The following is a 23,315-nucleotide window of genomic DNA, read 5'->3' as shown; positions in this document are numbered from 1 at the left end:
ATGACATGTTGTAAATGTTTAATGATCTATGTAGTAATAGAATTCTACTCTGATAGTCTAGACATTTCTTCCTATTCGCTTTACCTTAGAATTATGTTGAAAGATTTTTTTAACTGTATAATTTTAATATATAAAAATTAATCTAAGTTTTACAATTTTAACTCCAAAGTAAACTTCATTAGTTCTTTTCTTTGGTATTAAAATGTGGAATTCTTTTAACATAACACAAGTTGTTAATGAAGAACTGACTGAAAGTCAATGGTGGTGTCAAAGCATGAACCACAGGTTTTTTTCTACATACCAGTTCCTCAATGTTAGGTGGCAACTCTGATGCATATCTGTAGGGAAACAAGAGTATCTGGGAGTAGGAGTGTATGGTGATGTATGCCTTGATTATTTTCAGGTGGCTTTGAAAGAAGTCAGTGACAGCTTTGGTTTCTTTCTCAGACTCTGGTATGGGGCCCGCATAGGTTTCCTCACACGAGTCTCTGGTGTCAGGAAAAGCTACAGAGGACATAGACGGATGAGATCACAATCTGCTTGCCTCCTCAGTACAGCCACCACTTCTGCTGATGTGAATTCACAAAATGTTGTAAACATTTTAGTCTCCCAGATTTATAGGGCCCCTCTATGTTTCTGGTGTCATAGTCACTGCAGACTAACTTTGTACACATACCTCAGAGTATAACAGACTTAGCCAATGGGAATATTCTTAGTCTTGTTTATTTTCCCTCAGTCCAATGTCACAGGAATAATACACCAGGAGCAGTCCAGGGCTTGGGGCCAGAGAGATCCCAGTTCCAATTTATCTGTAGTTCTAACTTACTGGGTACCGGTTATGTTCTTTGAACCCGAGTTTCTTCAACCTGTTTTAGCAGGCAGCCATCAATTAGGGAAGCTGCTATTATCATATTCATTATGGTAGAATAGAATTAAAAGCTGAGATGGCGTTTTCAACAAAGTTAGGTAACAGATATTATGAATTGTGATAGTGATCATTTTCCCTTGAATATATGTAATTATACAGTCATATTTGTGTAGCAACTATAAACTCATCTGATATAGCAGGTCTTTGTTTATTATTGTATTTTCATTAAACCTTTTCACTCTTTTTTCCCCAGATATTTCTTTTCACTAAACATCTAAAGAACTATCTGTATGTTGGTTTTAACCACTGGTATTTCTCAATTTTTATCATATCAGGATAAGGAAAGACCTTAGACCTCTCTTCAGATTATTTGAACTTTTTGTACATCTGAAGTGTGCTTAAATTTTAGCAAGTTAAATATATTCAACCCCACACCCCAACACCCCACTTCCCACTTCCTCCCATATGATAAAACATTCGTAATGTCTCTATAGAGTGATGATATCTTTCATTTTTAGTTTAGAAAATTAATACTCACTCAGGTAAAACATATCTTTACTGAATAAGTAGGTGGTTTAAGTAAATTCCATGTCTAAACACTCTTTATAGCTCTTTTCCTTGAGATCAAGTCAACTCACAGTTCCATGAGGCATTAAAGTTCCTGTTGAGGTCAGTGCCAATGCATTTGGAGTTTTGGTTCTTGGAACGATTTTCTTCTCCACAAGTGGTTCTGCAGGATTAAATAACAGAAGTATTTATAGCAGGTCAATTTGCATTTTTCAGTTTGATTATTTCAGATCTTCCCTGTGTCTACAGTTATATTTGAAATCCATCTATGTAAACTGAGGCCTTTTTTTTATAAAGAAAAATGTATTGTGTTCTTGTAACTTAAAATATTTTCAGAAATATTGCTTTTTATATAAGTATTTTAAACAATTCAGTTAGTTTTAAAAACTGTTGATTAGTTCTCAGTATTAGAAATGATAAATGATCTTCTGAAATTACCTATACTTAAGTTATAACTTCATTGCATCTTTCACCATTTAGAGATTCAGATATAATACAGGTAAAATTGTGACTATTGGAGCATACTTTTCAGAAAAGAACTTTATGTGATAGTGTCTGTCTGAAAGTTCATTATTAATCTAATTTAGTGGCAGAAGGGAAATGAAGGATCTTTTTAAAAGCCAGACAGATATCTGCATCACTTTTTAATTTATTTTTTTATATAATTAGTCTCAACTTGAATTCTGTCCCAAGTTGATGGAATATGGTGACGTTTGCTTTGAAGTTAATGTATTCATAATATTTTTAAACAACCACTAGTCTTAGTTAGAGTATCCTTTATAGTTACTGCTTTATTTCATTTTTCCACATTACCAGATTCAGCAGCAAAAATTTCATATTGTTTCAAGAACACTCAGGGGGAAACAAGATGGCGGAGGAGTAAGTGGAAGCTACACTAACTTCCTCCCAGAACTAGTCTGGATTTACAACGTAATTTTGGAGAATCATCTGGAATAACCAACCGAACACCAGCTGGAGAGAAGTCTTATAACCACGGAGAGACAGAAAAGGCCACTTCATCACAATGTGACGGTAGGGAGTGCGGAGATGCGGAAGGGCTGGCTGGCGTCACACGGGTGGCAGCTGAAGGGACTGAGAAACAGCTGAGCAGCCAGGGATTCCCCCTGAGAAGGGCAGGGTCTAAACCCCCAGCTGGGCTTCCCAGCCTACAGCAACAGAGTGGAAAGTAAAATAGTATCCAGCTGAGAAAAGCGAAAAGCCACAGGGGTTCTTGCTAGCCGGAGAGAAACAGCTGGAGAAAAAGAGCTCTTAAGCGGATCACATATGAAAATATTCTGCCCCCACTTAACCTGGGCACAAGCAGAGGGAAGACAGAGAGGACTGGAGATGCTTGGGGAGAGTTTGGTGTGGTGGCTTTGAGGGGAGAGCTGGGGAAGCGGCCGGCTGGGTCCCAGGGCTGACTCATCCCCAGTAGTGCGGGTAGACCATTCCCAGCCAAGTGGCATCAGCCTGAGGGGAAGCAAAAGCCCTGCCTACAGGAATTAAGCTGCCACACCCACAGTCCTTAAGCCTGACAGCTAATCACAGATTGAATAGATTAACAACTAAAGGAGTCAGACAAAGGCAGTAGGTCCCTGGAAGTCTCCAACAGGCTGCCTAGGCCCAGACTGGTACAGGATCTGACGCCCCCCAGGGGCAGATCCAGGAAGTGCAGGTCATTCTAAGAAGCACCAACAAACAATAGGAGTCACAAAAATGGGGAGACAGAGAAACAACCCCCCATCGAAAGGAAAGGTAGAGTCCCCAGAAAGAGTGCTAAATGAAATAGAGGGGAGCAAACTATCAGATATGGAATTGAAAGCATGGATTATGGAGAAGCTCAATGAGCTCAGCGGAAACTACAAAGAACTCCAGAAAAACTACAGTGAACTCCAGAACTATAAGGAACTTACTGAGAATTACACCAGCATCAAAAAGGACATGGAAGCTATCAATAAGAGCCAGGAGGAAATGAAGAATACGATCTCTGAATTGAAGAACACAGTAGAAGGAATTAAAAACAGGCTAGAGGAAGCAGAAGATCGGATCAGCGAGCTGGAGGACAATGTAGACAAAAACTCCCAGACAGTGCAACAAAATGAAAAAAGACTGAACAAGACTGAAGAGGCTCTAAGACAGCTGCAGGACAACATGAAACGTAGTAATATCTGTATCATAGGAATTCCAGAAGGAGAAGAAGAAGAGCAAGGAATAGAAAATCTCTTTGAAAAACTAATGACAGAAAACTTCCCTAACATGAGGAGAGAAAGAATCATGCAAGTCCAGGAAGCACAGAGGGTCCCAATGAAGATGAACCCCAACAGGCCCACTTCAAGACACATCATAATTAAAATGCCAACATTCAAAGACAAAGAGAGAATCCTAAAAGCAGCAAGAGAGAAACAACTAATAACATACAAGGGAGCTCCAATAAGGCTATCATCAGATTTCTCAGCAGAAACACTACAAGCCAGAAGGGAATGGCAAAATATATTCCAGGTAATGAAAAACAAAGGCCTACAACCAAGAATACTCTACCCAGCAAGGCTCTCATTCAAAATGGAAGATGAAATAAGGAGTTTCCAAGACAAAAGAAGGCTAAAAGAATACATCTCCACCAAACCAGTATTGCAAGAGATGCTAAAGGGTCTGCTTTAAGAAGATGAAGAAACAGAGAGAGACAGAGAGGAACATGAGTACAAAGGGGGAAAATGACAATGAATAAGTACTGAAAGAGAGAAGGAACTTCTACCATTTGCAACAACATGATTGGAACTAGAGAGAATTATGCTTAGCAAAATAAGCCAGGCAACGAAAGAAAATTACCTTATGCTATCACCTGTTACAGGAAACTAATGAACAACACAAATGAGCAAAATTGAACCAGAGGTATGTAAACAAGGAATAAACTAACAGTAACAAAGGGGGAGATGGGAGGGAGAGAAGGGGTAAGAAGGGGAAGGGTCTAGTCAAAGAACATGTATAAATGACCCATGGACATGGACAACTGGGTGGAGACTGAATGTGGAAGAAGGGGGGGCAGGGTGCAGGGAAGCAAGAGGGGGAAAAAGTGAGACAACTGTAATGGAAAAACAAACAAACAGAAAAATTTTTAGTGGGGGGAAAAATAAAAATATAAAGAATAGAAATGCAAGTTCAGTGAATATTAGAAGGACAAGGATTTTCCTTCACACTGTATATTTTTCTCCCTATCTGATCCCTCCAGAATTTGACATTCTAAAGAAGTAAGTAATGACCTAAGTTTCTTTGCATAAAACTAATAAGACCTGTTGTTAATAACGAGTTTTTTGACTAAGACTTTGACTGGAATGTCATGCCTAAAGGAGACATGCTTGGGCTTTGGTTGTTACAAAAAAGCCCTGAGCAACTGGGACTGACCTTCAAAAGTAATAAAAGTCCACGAGATAAAAGGCCTGGTACCTTGGATGGATGAGCGGTCCATAGCAATCTTTCCAGGGAAGGAACGAAGGTTGTTTTCCTGAAAGATGGCTAGAAGGGACCATAAGGCACAATGGAAAACCAGAAGGACCTGGAAAAGACAGGTGTTTACAGGCAAGGCTGAATGCCAGGTATGTGGCTCAGCTTCTGTGCCCTGAAGGGCAGACTGAAGGTCACCCTAAATGTTCCTTGCGTAAGTTCCAGCAAAGCAGAACTAAAGATCATAAGTGATCATTTTCTGCTCTTGTTGTGTTTATGCAAATGAACAGGATAAATTAAAAATGAACTTAATGCAGTCCCTTTAATGACAAGGAGGGTAATCTTAGGGAGAAAAATGATGATTCAAGGAAGATCACAATGCCCAGTGGTAGACTATAAAGTAGTGTAGCTAACCGTCTTTAAAGTTTCTTTTCATTTAAAATTTGTTTTCATTTGAAAGTTAAACTATGTCTGTGGCATTATCAAAGATGTTTAATTTACAGGCAAGAAGAATGTCAAATGCCTTGCAACTGGATGTCTTTCTGATAAGACAGTCCTACAGATTTAGAGACTTGTATGCGGGTTATGTTACATAAATTAACATGTGTTTTCTGTTTTCAAAGGGCATAAGCCTACGATCTCATTACCTGAGTGATTGTCTGTACATATAGGCCTCACTTAATCCTGTCTGCATTGCTGCCTCCTGAGACTCAATGGTTTGGCTGAACTAAGTGGCTGGGTTGGTGAAGAATGGGGTGGTCTGTGGGCTTTACTTTAAAACTGGTTTCTCTTTTCTATCCTAATGGCTTGGACAGAAAGAGCCCAGAGGTCTGAGAGGGGGGAAACCTAAAATATTTCCCTCAGTCCAAACTAAGTATAATGGGCAAAAGGGTTTTGGACAGGTGAGATGTACCTGGCACACCTTCCTCCAAAGAAACTCTTCTTTTCCCTAATGTGGGACATTGAAAAATTAATACCTGTCTTTTGTCATCTAGTGGTTACGGATTGAATGATGTCCTTTAACCCTGTTGCCCCCAGAATACAACAAGGATGCCAGCCTGTTAAACCAAGCATGCCGTTGTCCAGAGACAGCCAACCAACCTGGAGTCTGCACGATCCTTTCCCATGTGGGAAGGCCACCCTCCCCTCCACACCCCCACTCTTATTAGGGATTTCTTGACCCAAGGGTAGGTAGGACAACGACCACGTCCAGCTTGAAGCAGCTAGAGGAGCTCGGGACCTTCTCCATTGTCCTTTATAAGATTGTAAAGGGTCCTAAGTCTGAGAGGGAGGGATTGTTATTTTTTATTGTTAAAATATTTAACTATTTAATTATTTAAAAAAAAGAAGAAGAATATATGAAAGGGTGAGACAGGAGAGCTTGTATGTATGACCCATGGGCATGGACTTGGGGAGGGGATTGTTGGGGAAGGGGGGTGCTGGGCGGAGGGGAGCAAAGGGGAAAAAATTGGAACTATTGTAACAATATAATCAATAAAATATACTTAAAAAAGAAAAGAGAATAGGACAGGGAAGCAGATTAGAGCAAATTAGGTTATTCCTTGGCAACATTAAGGTTTCCTTGAAGTCTGTCATCATTGACTTAACATGAGATTATACAGTATTATAATGTGGGTTTTCTCTAGCCATATTCAGCAACAAGTTTTCAGGCCTGTAAAAGACAGACAATTGGATTAAACTGAGGCTGAAGTTAAATAAAGTAACAGAGAAGAAAAAAGTTACAAAATAAATGAGTCTTGGAGCAACTGAATGGTTATAATAATGGGATTATGACATCTAGGATGATCATCATTGTAGTCTTTCCCATTTAATGCTTTTGCTCTTGAATGCCACTTTATCGGAACGTCATATTGTCACTGATATTTCCTGTTCATTCCACAAACTGGCATTTTTGCTCATTCTTTTTACCTTTAACAATTTTGAATTACTTGTTTTTATTGAGTCTCTCACATAAAAATTATAGAATTAAGAGCAGTGGTGATAGTGGCAGAGTTTTAATTCCAAAAATGTGTTTCTCTAACCAAAAGCAATATTTTCTGATTTCAGACTGTTTTTATTTCATAGATTGAATAAATATCCTCCCAAATCACATTTATAACATAAATTAGAGATTATTTACATTCTCTCCATCACTTATATAACTGTGCTGGGATAATTTACAACCCTAACTTTGGTTTCAGCTTCTTAATCTCTTTTGTATGGAAATTTTTCTCAGTTTGCTACAAGTACAGGGTGATCAATGTACTTCCAGTTTGGGATGTCAAGATTGTTCTTTCAGATAATGTTTATAGTCAATCAGACTCAGATTTAAAAAGAAAATGTTTTTGTTTTGTTTTGTTTTGGTTTTTGGAATCTTAATCTGCAAGATAAAAGGGTACCAAGATTCAACTGCCATGGCAAGTAGTAAGAATGATAGCCCAGCTGCTACGCTAAATAATTTTTCTGAATGCTAGCTGGGATAGGCTTTTCTGAACCAGCATGTCCCCTCCCTCAGAAGCCTTATGGAACAGTGTCCTTACTTCCTCAGCATGACCTCCATGACAAATCTAAACTAGAGGTGCTGCTTTCACAGAAATCTCACTCCTTGTGGACTATGGCAACAGTGTATTTTGCAAGAGTAATTGCAAAATCAAGACTTGCTCATATTAATTGTCCATGGCCTATCTTTGTTTTCGGTCGCTGTTATTTTGAGCTTCCTTCCTAGTTTCTAATGTTAGTTTCCAGTCTGGAACTGTTTTATTGTTGTTCTGATCTTCCTATTAAAATAAGTATTGGCTATTTCTATGACACACACACACACACAAAAGAACACTCAGAAAATCATATTTGCCTTAGTCTGAAATTGAGATTTTTAAAAATATACTTTTGTGAATTAAAATAAACTGGTTACCCAAATTTTAAACTTAATACATAGCAATCATGGTGCATTAAAGTCAGTAAATAACATATTATCTAAATGCAATAAAAAAAAAAAAAAAACCCTACAGAACACCACATTACCTGTTTCCATGACCAAATATATCCATCAATGTTGAACACAGGAAGAACATAAAAATTCATTCAGTCCAGGAGTTTGGTCATAATTTTGTTTCTTCCATAAGTTTTGGTAGCCTGTGAGGATAGGAAAAAAATGAAGCTATTGGTGTAAAGTTTAGCTAATATAGGGAAAGTTGTGGTTATAATAGCAATAACTACCACTCCTTAAGTCATCTGCCTTAGGTCACATGATTTTGAACATATCTCTCCTAGATGGTACAAAAATAAATGACCCATATAGATGACATAAAGTGACATTTATTCAGACTAATGAACTTAATTGAACTGAGCACTTTAAAGGATCATTTGATTATTGAGACTCGTAGCATTTCAAATGTGGCATACAATCATATTCATAGGAAGAATAGAGGCCAAGTGAAAAATTAGCAGTATAGCTTATTTAAAATGAATTATTTCCCTCACACCCTTTTTGAGTCTATAAGCATTTGAATATATACATATTGGAGAGGATTCATACATTTATTATAAATAAGATTAAAGAAAAAGTGCTCTATTGATAAAAAACTCAACAGTTTAGAAACTGACCAATCAACTTCTTTATTTTTTCACATGTGACTGAAATTTCTCTAATTATCTGGACTTTCTATGGCTACCTAAAATCTCTGTCATCAGTTTTGGAAAAATCTCTTCCAGGTACAGCTGTATTGGAGCCAGGAGATATCTTGTAGTCCTATGAAGGGTGTTCCTTTATGGGCTGAGTAAGGGGTGCACTGGGCTTTCGGCTGGAAGAGCTAGAACAGGGCAGGGATAATCTGCTCAAGTGGCAGATTCACACCTAGTGAAACTATCCACATCCAGAAGGCCATTGTCATGCCTATTTCATCACTGTGTTCTGTGCAAAAGCGGCAGACAGAGCAGGTTAAACATAGAAGAAGTCAGAATACAATAGAAATAGAGTGAGAGGGTTAACAAACACAAACTTTTTAAAAAGTGAGTTATTTTTCACTTGGAAAGGGAATTTAAATGTGCCAAGTGTATGTGTGGTTAATGAAATACCTAAACAGAACTAAAGTCTCTGCTTTGAGCTTTGAAAGGCCATGTTTGTATGTTAGAATATTAAGATAGTTTCAGATTTTCCATGCTTAACTGTAGGAAAAACTCTCGTATTGTAATACCCACCCCCCCCCCAATTTTTTTTTTTTTAAAGCTGTCAGCTGGAGTTAAGTCTGGAGGAAGGTGTCAATTTTATAAAAACTGAATGTTGAGTAAAAACCAGAGCATCTATTTTCTGACAGCACTAAATGTGGGCTTGTCTAGTTCAGTGGAACTGCACTCGTTTGGAAAGGGTAGTTGCCACTTGGTGAAGTGCTGGAGACTTGCCAATCAGTGGAGGATTGTGTGTGTTCCAATTCACTTACCTGATAGACAAACCACTGACAGAATGCTGGGGAGATCCATTCTTGTGCATGAATGCCACAGTCCATGAAAATAGCCTTTCTCTTTCATCTTTTTTCCCAATCTATTTACAAATAAAGTCAAGATATTATTGTATTTTGTACGAATTCACACATTGATCTATCGTTGTCTTATAACTCATTCATATTCTCAGAGTAATTCTTCCTCCTGTCTCCTGTTGAATGAGTAACTGTGTAAACACATATTGTTCTCAGGTAGGACCATGACATATATCCTTAAATGTCTATACATAATTCATAATCTATCACATAGTATATTTTTCAAAAGTTTTTCCTAGTGTCAGAGTTGCTTTTAGAATTTTTTAAAAAATCGGTCTTGCTTTTCTTATTTTCCTGCTAACATTCTTTGGCCTGAGATATAAATTATAAAGTTGCTTCTGTTTCTGACATTTTCTTTTGTTTTGTTGTCTTCATAACCTGAGGATGTTTTGCTTGGAGTGAAAAAGATTTTGTAGTGTTTTTGAAGTGAGAGGGAAGACTAGTGACTGGATGTTTGAAGGGCTGTCATTTTGAAGAGAGGTTAAATTTGTTTTGTGTAGTTGGAGAGAATAAATGGATGGAAATTTAGGGTAGGGAAGGGCTTCCCAGTTATTAAGGGGATGTATCTGGAAGCAGTGTCTTTGGATGTACAAAAATCCAGCAGCAGCTGAATGACAGTTACCATCTCGGTTATAGAAGGAAATCACCCATCAACGTGGGGTTGAAATGCCTCACTTACTGTTTTGTGAGCCTATGATTCTATGTTCTTGAACTTTTCTTTTCTTCATGACATTTTAGTTATCAGTTTCACTGAGTTTTAATGGACAGGAAACTGTTTTCTATACCAGGGACACCACTAACTCTTGTAATAAAGATACAGGATAAGATACTTGTGTTTGTCCACAGTGACAAATGATTTAATCAGGAACTTTCTTGGTTCCACCTAAAATCATCTGTCACTTCTGTTCTAGAATGGATGTCTAGAGCTTAAGTATTCTCTAAAAAATAAGACATTTATTGTATAAAAATTAGATATATGTGTTAAAAAGTAACTTTAAACTTCATGTTTTTCAACAATAATATGAATCAGTAGTTCTTAAATTATTTTTACCTTGAGAATATACAGTGGGTTATCTTCAATGGTAGTTCTAATTTTAATACGAGAGATCATTTCAGGATGCTTATGCACCATTTTTTCAGTCCAAGCAACAATCTTAAGAGTAAAATCATTATGAGGAATTAGAATAAAAGAAAACTAAATGACAACAAATGTTTAGAATAGCTCTTTTTCTTTTCTTCCTTTTTGAAGCACAGGCATTTTATACTGTACCTTGTCCCAGGTATTGTATTTTGCATAGCTGTGCCTGCCTGGAATATCCTTTTTGACATCAAACTGTTTCTCAATCACTTCCTGTAGATTATGAATCAAGATTCTGTTTGACAGGGGAATGATAAAATATACATTTACTGGAGAAAAACACATTTATCTTTCATTTGCAAAAAATTTCTCTTCCTTTTTCTTTATCTTAGATCAGGTTTTCCCTGTTTCTTGATTATTCTCTTACCATTTCCTTCAGACATGTCATTTGTCTGGCTTCAGATCTTCCCATTTTTCTACAGCTATGCTGTCCAAAATAATAGTTTATAGCCACACATGGTGATGAAATACTTAAAATAGACTTGTCCAAACATAGAGATTGCTGTATATGTGAAATAACTCACTAATAAGTATAATCATTACATGTTGAAATAATATTGTGGATGTGTTAGCTAGCTCAAATAGAATATTTTGTTAAAATTTATTTTTTTAATGTGGCTACTAGATTATTTGAAATTACCCATGTGTCTTGCATTATACTGTTATTGGCCAGTGCTACTCTATAGTCACTCACAGTCTTTCTTCAAAACACACACACATTCATGATCACATAGCTCAGACAACAGTGGATACTCTTGTGCACAAATCTACTGACTGTCCCAAGAAACCTGAGTAACAATAATAATAAGCATTTACTTAGCACTCATCATGTTCCAGTCATGCTCTAACCAACTTGCATACATTAACTTATTTAATCTCCACATTGAGATTATTATCCTAATTTTAGAGATGAAAAAGTTGAGACATAAAGTGTTTAAATAACTTGTCATTGTTACAGAGCTAGAAGATGGCTAGGTTGGTTTGGAGTATGTGAAATAAGGTGCAGGAAGAATCATTGGAAAGCTAGTGTTAGGGACCAGAAGGCTTATTCTGGTCTGTGTCCTCTTATCTATTTCATGTCATCCTGAGTTATATCATCTCATCACCTCATTGAATCACATGGCTTTGATGGCAACCTAATGGTCATCCATATTTATACCTCCACTTCTGGCTTTTTCCCTGACCCTACTTCTCCCTAACCTCTCTCCCTACCTCTCCCAAGGCTTGCACATCCAGCTTCCTACCTGAGATTTCAGCTGGATATTCATATATGTAGTATGGTCCAGGTACTGTCTTACACACATTATTTATTATATTTTATTTAATTACTATTAGCACCATTTACAGATGGAGATGTTCAGAAAATTTAAATATAATTTGTGTGTGGTGGAGCTGGAAATTTGAATGTCAGCTTGGTATTTCAAAAATACCACTGTCATCATATGCATAAATACTTTTTTCTTTATTTTTATCGTTGACACTATTATAGATATTCCCATTCCTCTCTGCTCCCCTTTGCCTTCCTCATCCAGCCTCTGTCTGCCTTTTCCTCTGGTCATCACTACATTCACAAATATTTCTATATATTTTGTTTGTTTAGGAATTTTCTATTTTGTCCTACTAATCTGTTTTCTTGCTCTTGTGTAAACATCAAACTATATTTAACTATAGTTTTAATATTGAATTTGAATATTTCATAAAGTCTTTGTCTGGTTTTCAAATTTTTTGAGTAATTTTACCTATTTTTTAGGAATGTTTTGTCAGAATCATTTTAGAAATTATTAGAAGAGTTAGCCTTTATTAGAATTGCACTAAATTATGAATAAGTTTGAGAAATTTATAATTAATAATAAAGCATAATATAGGTTTTTTATTCTTCAATAAAATTTTATATATTTTTCTTATAGAGTTTTTTTGAGTCTTATGAGTGGCTTTTTTACAACTAGATACATGAACTGATTATTACATATATCATATATTAAAAAACATTGCTTTCATTATACTTATCTATTAGCCACTGTATTAATTTAAAAATTATCTTTTTACTTCTGATACTTTTAGTTATGTCTTCAGAGTTTTCAGTGTAGTTATTCTGGAAAAATAATACTTTTTACTTTTTTCAATATCTATTTTTTCTTGCTTTATTGCATTGGCTAAGCTCTTTGAACAAAGGAAATAATAGCGGTGAAAGAGGATGTTCTGTTTTCTTTTTCTGGTTTTAACAAGAAAATCTGTCTTTTACCATTAAGTATATACAGTGTTGATTACCATTTAGAGGTTAATATAGCAGTGTTTATATAATCAAGTTATTATTGTCCATTGATGTATGACTGCAATTAAAATTTATTATTAGATTTGTTAATATGTTAAATATTATGTTACAGCCATAGGATATTTACATACACTCTTACAAAAATGCCTTGTTCTTCATAGTTTATATATAGTTATAAAAGCTTGTGTAACCTAGGAGGAATACACTGGACACAGGGAAAATGATTCTCAGGAAGCAAGCATACCATCAGTAGGTGATAGCTGAGAGCAAAAAATCCCCCAAAACAACAAAAAAGTAAAATTACATAGATAGAGGACTTAGGAAACACAGGGGTCAAATGTAAATCCAAATTACCCAACATATTTTGGGAACTCAGCCTTTGAAAAGATCATTCTCTTATAGCACAGTATGAAACTTGGTTTTATAATGATAATCTCTCAATCAAAAGCAAACCACATTCAATATACTCAATTTTTCAGTGTAGTAAGGCTTTTAATGAAAATCTTTCTGTGAAATATTTAAAATAAAGGACTTTCTGAAGTTGTATTTATCTGAACAATTTATTTGGCTAATATAATTTCCCATTGACTTCATATAAAAAAGGCATTATACTACTTTTGTGGATGAAACACAGGAATTTTTCTTCTGTTAGCAATGAGTTCTAAGTAGGAAGATGTTTTCTATTTTTAAACATTTATTCTAGTCATTTAGGACAGTATCATGCACTCTTTTACTTCTACAAATTCTATCAAATAAGAAAGCAGGGATTCAGTGGGAAGAGGTTCTGTGATCAGATATTCTTGGATTCCAACCCCAGTCAGGCTACTTAATGTGATCTTGAGCAGGTTAACTATTTCTCCGATTCTCAGTTTACTCACTGTAACAGTGGTACCAAATATACCAGCCAGGGCTGTGTGAGGATGAAATTAAGTGACATAGGAGATGTACCTGGCATTCCATAGGCACCCAGCGAACTTCAGTACGAAAGTGAAAATGAGTCACAAAACTGACAACCACTTCACAGTTTTAACATATCTTTAAAACAGGCTTTGATGGTCTGTACTTGTTTGACTCTGATTTCTTCAATTTCTCATAATAATGAACTGTGACACTGAAGCACCCACTCTACTTGTCAGTTTCTTCTTGCTGATTGACTGACTGATCTCAGTTTGGAGGCAGAACTTAAATGAGGTATACTGCTAATTAGGGTTTATTTAGCACATGAGACCAAGTACTGCTCATGAATATTGATTCCTATTAACAGCACTGACAAGCACATTATTATGCACATTATATATAACTCACTGTTTGCTTGGCTTTTGACTTATGATAAATCTGAGATTTCTGAGAAAAAGAAATTCTAAAAATTTTGGAATCAGCTGGGGCGTCTTGCACTAAAACTCACACAAAGGCCTGAAAATGTTGGGAATTATATTTTGGGTGGCAACTACATACATAATTAATTATTTTAAGTTCTAAAGAAAGCATGTGGTTTTTGCTCTACCTGCATTAATAGAAATAGAGGAAATAGGCCAAAGAGAAATTTTATGGTCCCCAAGGTTGATTTGTAACATAAGACAGTATTAATTAATCACAAGAAGCTCATACCTAAGAATATTTTTAGACTTATACATATCAATCTAGCTCTTGAAAATTGCAAGAGCTGAAATACAACCTTTCCACAAAGGCAGCTGCATGTGGACATCAGAACAATTCCAGATTGTTGCTGGTAGGAACTAGAAATTAATCCTAAGGCTGAAAATTAAGAACTAGGGCCAGATGTTTTTTTCATGAGCCCTTCTAATAACCAGCAGTGAGGCTTAGATGAAACCAAATTACTTTTTCTTAAATATTACTTTAGCACTCCAATAATTGTTTAATTTGTTAAAAATATTTCTAAATGTAGGTGAAAAGATAAATAATTATCATTGAGGATTTAATGATGTGAGTGGCTCATAATTATTCAGTCTTTCTTATGTGCCAGGAACTGTCTTCAGCATGGCATTTATACCTAACCTTTTAATCTTCTCTGCAACACTATTAATTGTATACCATTATCATCCTCACTTTTATACAGGGTATGTAGGTTTCCAAAGTTCTCACAACTGGTAAAATACAGAGGTTGGGATTTGAACACAGAGATGCCTGACCTCTAGCTGTGAACCATTATACAACAATGCCTCCATTGCAAGGAGTGACATCCCTGGACAGTACCATACCATCAGACCTGCCGTTTCCTTAGTCTACTGAGAAAAGTTTGCCTAGTTGGCCAGCTCTCCTGGAAACCTCTGTCACAATATCAGGGAGCAGAGGAGAAGTTCAGAGAAGAGGCAAAAATGAATCCTATTTTGGTAATTTCAAGGTGCCCTCCTTCTGCTGCTTTAGAGAGGAACAAAGAAGGAATGATGGAGAACTGTTGGCCAGTGTACAGTAATCTCCTGTTATCCAGTTTCATTGTCCAAGGTTTCAGTTATCTGTGGTCAACTGTGGTTTAAAAATATTAAGTGGAAAATTCCAGAAATAAACAGTTCATAAGTTTTAAATTGTATGCCTTTCTGAGTACCTCACTGCTTCTCACATAGACATTGTATCATCTCACATCATCACAGGAAGAAGGGTGAGTACAGAATAATAGGATATTTAGAGAGAAAGACCACATTCACATAACTTTTATTATAGTATATTGTTATAATTGTTCTATTTTATTAGTTATTGTTAGTCTCTTATGGTGCTTAATTTATAAATTAAACTTTATCATAGGTAAAAACATAGTCCGTGTGTGTGTGTGTGTGTGCTGACAATGGGGAAGCATGTTTCAGGGAGGCAGAGTCATTGTTATGGTGCCTTATAAACTGGTATGAAAACCCAGCTCTGGGTTTATGCCCACATTTCAGTAGGATGGTCTAATCAAAAGCATGATTTCAGGTTTCCACAAGATCCCATTTATCCCAAGTTGGGTTACCATGTATCAAACTGGGGCACTTTCTGACATGGATCCCCCAACACTGGAGTCATATCCAGTGTTGGACAATAAACTTTAAGGCATTAATTAATTCACTAGTAGGGAAAGGGAGCCTCTGGTGATAGCCTCTAGTTATCTTCTGTTGCACAGTGTGTGTGCGTGCATGCGCAATTGTGTAAACACATGTAAGTGGTCTTTCCTCCACTTGATCTAATAGAAGCAAAGGAACCAGGTAAAGAGTGATTCTATAGTCCCAGTCAATATCATGAAATCCCTGTGAAACACCATTTTAAAGATGAAGAAGGTGAAGTAGAGAGAAGCTAAATAAATTGTTCATATTAAATACATAATGCGTGTTTTAATTGGGACTGGACCCAGACAGCCTTGCTCCAGAATCCACAGTCTTACCTATCGTACTCTTCTGCTTTCCATACCAACATCTTGTCACCATTTGTAGTAGGTATCAATATACCTGCTTCACACTTGGGTAAGTAATATACAAAAATGTAGAGCAGAAGGAAAATGAATGGAATAGATATTGGAATAATTTTTTATTAAAATATGTATTTTACAGGACTGTATATACTTGGAATATGAACATGTGTCTGACTGAACATTATTAATTAATTAGACATTAATATGAAGGGTTAATTGCTGTGTCAGTTTGGTGTAAATATCTTTTGCATTTCCCACATAAGATTATGTGGATCTTAATAAGATTTTACTTAATTGCATCATTTGAATTTTACAATTATATTAGTAGTAAACAACTCTTTATCTTGTAATTTAACTTTTGATCAAAGAAAAGATAACCTAAAATGTCTCTAAAATACAAATGTCTAAAATATAAAAATATAATAAAAATGCTAGGGTTTTTAACTGATGACTCTAAATATGGTGTATGCCCCTTTAGGCTCATTGAATAGATGTATTTTCCTTTATATATCTTTTCACCAGTCTATTCAGGTTTGTTAGTATATACATTTTATTATTTTTAAAAATTTGGTCTTATATGATTTTGTAAAAGCGTAAATGAAAAGAGAGCAAACATGCTGCTTTAAAATCAAATTTGTCTTAGTAATTTAATTTTCTGAAAATTAAAAAATCACACACAGATGCTTTAAACTAAATAGTGGTTTATATGCACTGTCTAATGAAGGTTGTCTAAGTAAATCATTGTGTCAAACCAGCCTCGTAATGTGGTTTTATTCAGAATGGTGCCTGGGTCCAACCAGATGTTTCTGTTCTTAGAACCCTCTCCTGTTACTGCTGACATCAAGTAACACATATAATTAATATGCAAATAAAATTATCTATTTAATTAGTACTTGGAGACAAGATTTTAAATAGTTCTCGTCTGCACAGATCACTTTACATATTTATATTTCTGAGTAAGGTAACTATCTAATTAGATATGTGGCTTTCCTACAACTGTGGCTAATTTGGACCAGTTTCTAGAAATCATGTCCTAATTAGATAAAACTAATTTTTATAGGCAGTTTAACACTTTGGTTTTTGATGTGCATAGCAAGTAAGTATCATGGCAAAAGACAAATTGAAAAATGCACTATTTATGAGGATCTGAATTTAGATAATTAGACTTCTGTTTGAAGTCAGAATTGTCTCAGGCTACTAGAGGCAAATACAGGACCAAAGAGGAGAGAGGGCAGATGTGAGTGATTGGATAAAATGAAGGCATGTCAGCTACCTGCCCAGGTGCCTTCTGTCACAGTGATTTATTCCACTATCCACACTCATGTCAAGCAACTAGCCTTTTGTCTACATTACCAAGATACAAAGGAAAACATAATACTTCATTTTTATCCTGCTGTTCCAACCAAATTATACAAGATTAACTACTTAAAATTTATTTCAGCTTGGGCTGGATACTTTGTAAGAATTAGTTGATCACAGGAATATGACTCAGGTCTATATTAATGAAGCAAAGTGAAGGGTGTAGTAACTAAGGCATGCATTTGAGAAGTCTGGCTGTGAGTGAACCAAGAGACACAGTCACTAGGGGGTATATAGGGTGGAGTGGTGGGGTCTTTTAGATGAAAGAATCCGGAAGTCATCTGAACCTTAGCGTAATGCATTACTATTTCCTATGATCTTGGAGGTATATTTATAAAGTGTCTCCTTTGCAATTTATAAAACATAGAAAAACACATGTTGATATGTTATTTAAAAGGAGTTAAATGCTGATAAAAATTAATTTGAATATGTTCTCCTCATTTATTAACTTCATTTGTTTCACATCCCTCTTGAAACAGCAGAGGAAACAAAGAAAGAGATAAACAACAGCCTGCTACATTTTAAACTATTAAGCCATGAACGAGAAATTTTTTTAAACCTGTTTTACATATATTTTTCTTAATTTCAGTAGGGTTTATATCTATTGAGGATATTGAGGAATATTATAAATGCAACCAAGTTGAGATAAGCAGCAGGAAATCTGCTCTGCAATAGATTATAGCATTTTTATTTCAGAAGAGGTCTTTTGAGTGACAGTACTGTTAGGTAGCAGGAGCATGAAATAGCAAGTAAAAAAAAAGAACTAGTACTTAGCTATGTTTTGAATGGTGAAGATCTCAGTAAAGGGGATTCCTGGGATGCCAAGGGCTGGGGGAGTTAAAACAGGACCCCTTTTAATCACTAAATGTTTGAACATATAAAAACACATTTTGGGACTTCCGGCCAAGATGGAGGTCTAGACAGACACATTATGTCTCCCTCCACAACTAAGAAGGAATACAAATACCTCAAAACTAGAGACAACCAGAAGTTCCAGAAAACTGAGCTGCATGGAAGTCCAACAAACAAAGATATAAAAAAGAAATACTCATCCAGACAGGTGGGAGGGGTGGAGCTGAGGTGGAGAGGACACATTTTGGCAGAGGCAGCAGTGGCAATAGTGGCAGGCCAGTGGAAAGTGCAATTACACATTTTAAAAAGTAGTGAAGGATACCTGGGATGTGTTCCCAGCTCCTGACCAGACCACACAGCTCAGGGTCCCAGCGCCAGGGAAAATCAAGCCTTATTGTTTCTGACTGTGCAAACAAATGGGGGTTGGGGCAGAGGAAGAAACTTTAGGTCTCTCAGCAGACCCCACTTGTTTAAAGGGTCCCTATGGCCCTAGAACATCCACAGACCCACCCACTCTGGGAACAACAGCCCGGGCAACAGCTAGAGAGGTGCCAGTCCCATACAGAAGTAGGAGAATGCCTGGAAAAGGGTAAGTGTTGAGCAGGCAGCACTGTTACCTCTCAGACCCCTCCCCCACATACAGCACCACAATGTGGTGAAACGGGTCACCTGTACTGATGAATACCTAAGGCTCTGCCCCTTACAATGTAACAGGAGCGACAGCTTTACCTAAGACACAGAGGAAAACAAACACAGGAGCCTGTTAAGAGGAGGAAACGGAGAAGTATGGCCCAAAAGAGGGAACAGGATCAAGGTTCTAGTGGGAGAATTAAGCAACAAGGAGACAGCCAACCTAACAGATGAGCAGACCAGGTAAAGCTAAAGGAGTTCATCATCACCAAGCCATTATTGTATGAAATGCTAAAGGGACTTATTTAAGAAAAAGAATATCAACACTATGAACATTAAAATGACAGCCTAACAGATACAGAGTTCAAAACACTGGTGATAAAGATGCTCACAGGCTTTACAGATATGCTTAAGTATGGCAAATGCATAAGGGAAGAAGTGAAGGCTATGCTAAATGAAACAAAGGAAAATCCACACAAAATCAGTAGTAAAGGGAAAGAAACTGGGGTTCAAATCAATGATCTGGAACCTAAAGAAGAAAAAAACAGTCAACCAGAACAAAATGAAGAAACAAGAATTCAAAAAAATAAAGAAGCTTAGGAACCTCTGGGACAACTTTAAATGTGCCAACATCTTAACCATAGGGATACCAGATGGAGAAGAGGAAGAGCACGAAATTGAAAGCTTCTGTGAAAACTTCCCAAGTTTGGCGAAGGAAATAGACATACAAGTCCAGGAAGCACAGAGAGTCCCAAACAAGGTAGACCCAAAGAGGATCACACCAAGACACATCATAATTAAAATGCCAAAAGTTCAAGATAAAGAGAGAATCTTAAAAGCAGCAAGAGAAAAGCAGAGAGTTACCTACAAAGGGGTGCCTATAAGACTCTCAGCTGATTTCTCAAAAGAAACTTTGCAGGCAAGAAGGGACTGGGAAGAAGTATTCAAGGTGATGAACAGCAAGGGCCTACAACCAAGATTACTCTATCCAGCAAAGCTATCATTCACAATGGAAGGGCAGATAAAGTGCTTCCCAGGCAAGTTAAAGCTAAAGGAGTTCACCATCACCAAGCCATTATTGTATGAAATACTAAAGGGACTTATTTAAGAAAAAAAAGATCAATACTATGAACATTAAGATGACAACAAACTCACAACTATCAACAACTGAATCTAAAAAATAAAAACAAAATCCAACTAAGCAAACCAGAATAGGAGTAGAATCATAGGCATGGCGATCATTCAGAGAGGGGGAAGGAGGAGTAATGGGGAAATGGTGCAGGCACTAAGAAGCATAATTAGTTGGTACAAATAGACAGGCGGAAGTTAAGAATAATATAGGAAAGGGTGAAGCGAAAGAACTTATATACATGATCTATGGACATGAACTAAGAGGGGTGGGATTACTGTAGGGAAGGAGGGTAATGGGCAGAGGGGAGCAAAGGGAAAAAAAATTAGGACTACTGTAACAACATAATCGATAAAATACACTTTAAAAAGACAACAACAACAACAAAAAAAAAAACATTTTGTTTTCTGTATTGTGCTGATTTGCAATATTCATCACTGGGTTCACTGCTTGTTCACTGCCCCCATGCCCAAACAATGCATGGCTCATGGCTGGTGCTCAATACATTCTAATTCCCCCTTATTTTTCTATGGGATCACAGCGCCCCATTTTGGCCTCTTTGGTCATTCGAAAATTTTCTTCTCTTGGATTTGTCTTATTCCATTACATTGATTTGCTTTCTTGGAGGAAGAATTTCTTTCATAAAAATTATTTATTTACTATACATTCTATAGTCCCTCAACTCTGCCTTAAAGATGAACACTATTATTTGGCTCTCCTTTTATGCATCAGAATTCAAATGCAAAAATGCGGTGCTAGTGGTCACTAATAGCGTCTGGGCTCTGGGTGATTGCCTGTTGAGGTGACGAGTGTGGCTGAGCCATCCATGTCTGCTGATGTGCTCTCTGCCCTCACTAGGGGCTGGTTTTTGGAGATGGCAGGTGTAGATGATTGCTATTCTTGCAGATCAGAGCAAACATAAGGTGGAAGTTATGTGACCAGATTTGATTTAATTATCTCTGTAGTCAGGTCTCAACAGTCTGTTTTTACTTTTCCCAATTAAAAAATAGTACTTCCCTTTCAAGACACTCCAAACTTTGCATCTCCAGCACATTTGAATATTGAATAAGAGGACTTACTCTTAGTTCATGTCCATGGGTCGTGTATATAAATTCTTTGGCTTCACCCTTTCCTATATTATTCTTAACTTCCCCCTGTCTATTTTGTACCAACCAATTATGCTTCTTAATCCCTACACCATTTCTCCTCCTTCCCCCTCCCAGCTGATAACCCTCCAAATGATCCCCATACCTATGATTCTGTTCCTATTCTGGCTTGCTTAGTTGGATTTTGTTTTTATTTTTTAGATTCAGTTGTTGATAGCTGTGAGTTTGTTGTCATTAGTCTTTATAACAACCTTAGGAAATAGGTATGATTTTTATCCCATTTGATGGAGAAGAAAGCTGAGAGCCAGAGAGGTTAAGTACTGGACTAAGGCCACATAGCTGGGGTCAGAACCTCTGAAGATCATACTCTTTCCATGATTGGCTGCCTCTCATGAAAAAGCTTCAGATGGAGGAATGCAACCATCAAGTTTTAGAGCAAACAGTCGTGTTAAGGTGTGGACTGACTTTGTGAGAGGAAGGACTAGAACCCCGAATACTAGTTAAGGGACCATTAAAATGGTCCCCAAAGGAGGTAGAGCCAACATGAATGGCAGTGGCAGCAAAATGGAGATAAAAACATGGATTTGAAAAACACTTGGGAATTAGAGTAGGTGGAACTTCTGATTGATTTGAGGTAGAGATAAGAGTATATGGGACTAGAATAAATTCCAGATTTGGTTCTGGGTTTAAATCTGTTGTGTCATCTTGATTATTTAATAGAACTTCAATTCTTCTATTTTCAATGGGTTAAGTTATGACACCGACACTGAAAATCTATTGGAGAATTTGAAGTGATGTATGCAACATGGCTGGGACAATGCACCTTTGTATGGGAGCAGCTGAATAAATGATAAAATGATTATTAGCCCGGTGTGTTTTAAAAGACTGATCAAACTTTAAGAGTTTCCTTTTAAACTGGACCTGCTCTTGGAAAGGACCACATCTTGGTCGTTAATGTTATCAGTTAATATTTTAAACAGACTAGGGTGGGAGTGAACCCAACGGAGTGAGCAAAGCATTATTAAGGAGGAAAATGAGGCCTTAATAAAGGAACATACCCTTATTTCCCAATTCCAACTAGAAAAAGTTCTTGTTTGCCAGGCTTTTGGGAAGAAAAGTGGAAGTGGTAATTTGGGGAAAAACAACAAAAAAAGAATTGGCGATTGGCTGAATTATCCAAGTAGCTCCTGCCACTTTCGTTTATCTTTGTCTTTAGACATTGAACATAAAATTTTTAAAAAAGCAATTTTTAGAGAACAGAAAGAAGAGATAAAATATCTTTATAACTGCTTTACCTTGTTGGTTTCGGCCAAGTTCTTTATGATGCTTGCTTGTTTTTCATCCTGGGGCTTTATGCGGAACACTTTTTCCCCTTCATGAATGCAAAAGATGAAAATGTGAACTGTAAAGAGTATTCCTGAATCCTCTTCCAGCACAGACACTGCCACACAAGGTGGTGAGATTTACCTGTCAAAGCGGATGGGAGCAATTGCCAGGGTGGTAGCGATCAAACCCACAGGCAGGATGAAGCGCATGGTTCTTGTTTGCCCGTCCCCAGACCCCCTGCCAATGTTATGCCTCAGCCCTCATCCGGAGGAGCAGCTGATTTCCTCTTAGGGTTCTGGTGGATGAAATGTTCCCACCCCCACCCCCTATGTTTTCTAGTTGGGGAGAGAGAGGTAGGGTGGCAACATTAACACTAAATGCCATGCTAGTCATATGTGTTTTACAATAGGGAATTCCCATTTTACAGATGCGATGTGTGGCAAATTCATTTTTTAGCAAATAACTTTCTCAAGACAACAGAACTAGTATGTATGTTCACAGACCCGGGATTCAAACCCAGTTCTTTGTTTCAAAATACTATTCTACCATATGTTTGAACTGAATGGTGGAAGAAATCAGTTTAAATTCATACTTGGAATCTGAGACATATTTGAGTATCTGACCGCTGACCCTTGGTAGGTGGTACCTAATAGCATCAAATATGTTTTTGAAGCTACATTGTAAATTGTTAAATTCAAAAC

At 36.8% G+C, this 23,315-nt stretch overlaps 1 protein-coding gene across 1 annotated transcript in view; it reads right to left on the bottom strand.

The window, feature by feature from the left end:
• CPA3 (carboxypeptidase A3) overlaps positions 1–22,823 on the bottom strand; it is a 40,007-nt gene extending 17,184 nt beyond the window's left edge. Inside the window, 10 exon segments of the mRNA XM_090286412.1 lie at positions 302–504; positions 1,507–1,584; positions 7,885–8,005; positions 9,310–9,392; positions 9,395–9,410; positions 10,457–10,558; positions 10,676–10,778; positions 16,186–16,259; positions 22,584–22,660; positions 22,739–22,823. Of these exon segments, the coding sequence (XP_090142538.1) occupies positions 302–504; positions 1,507–1,584; positions 7,885–8,005; positions 9,310–9,392; positions 9,395–9,410; positions 10,457–10,558; positions 10,676–10,778; positions 16,186–16,259; positions 22,584–22,660; positions 22,739–22,823 (942 nt within the window).
• Positions 22,824–23,315: the final 492 nt, after the last annotated feature.

This window comes from Furipterus horrens, unplaced genomic scaffold (genome assembly GCF_987537825.1).
Source record: "Furipterus horrens unplaced genomic scaffold, mFurHor1.1.pri manual_scaffold_1, whole genome shotgun sequence".
Lineage (NCBI taxonomy): Eukaryota > Metazoa > Chordata > Mammalia > Chiroptera > Furipteridae > Furipterus > Furipterus horrens.
The sequence above is the reverse complement of the archived record's forward strand: the minus strand, read 5'-3'. Positions and strand labels throughout refer to the sequence as shown.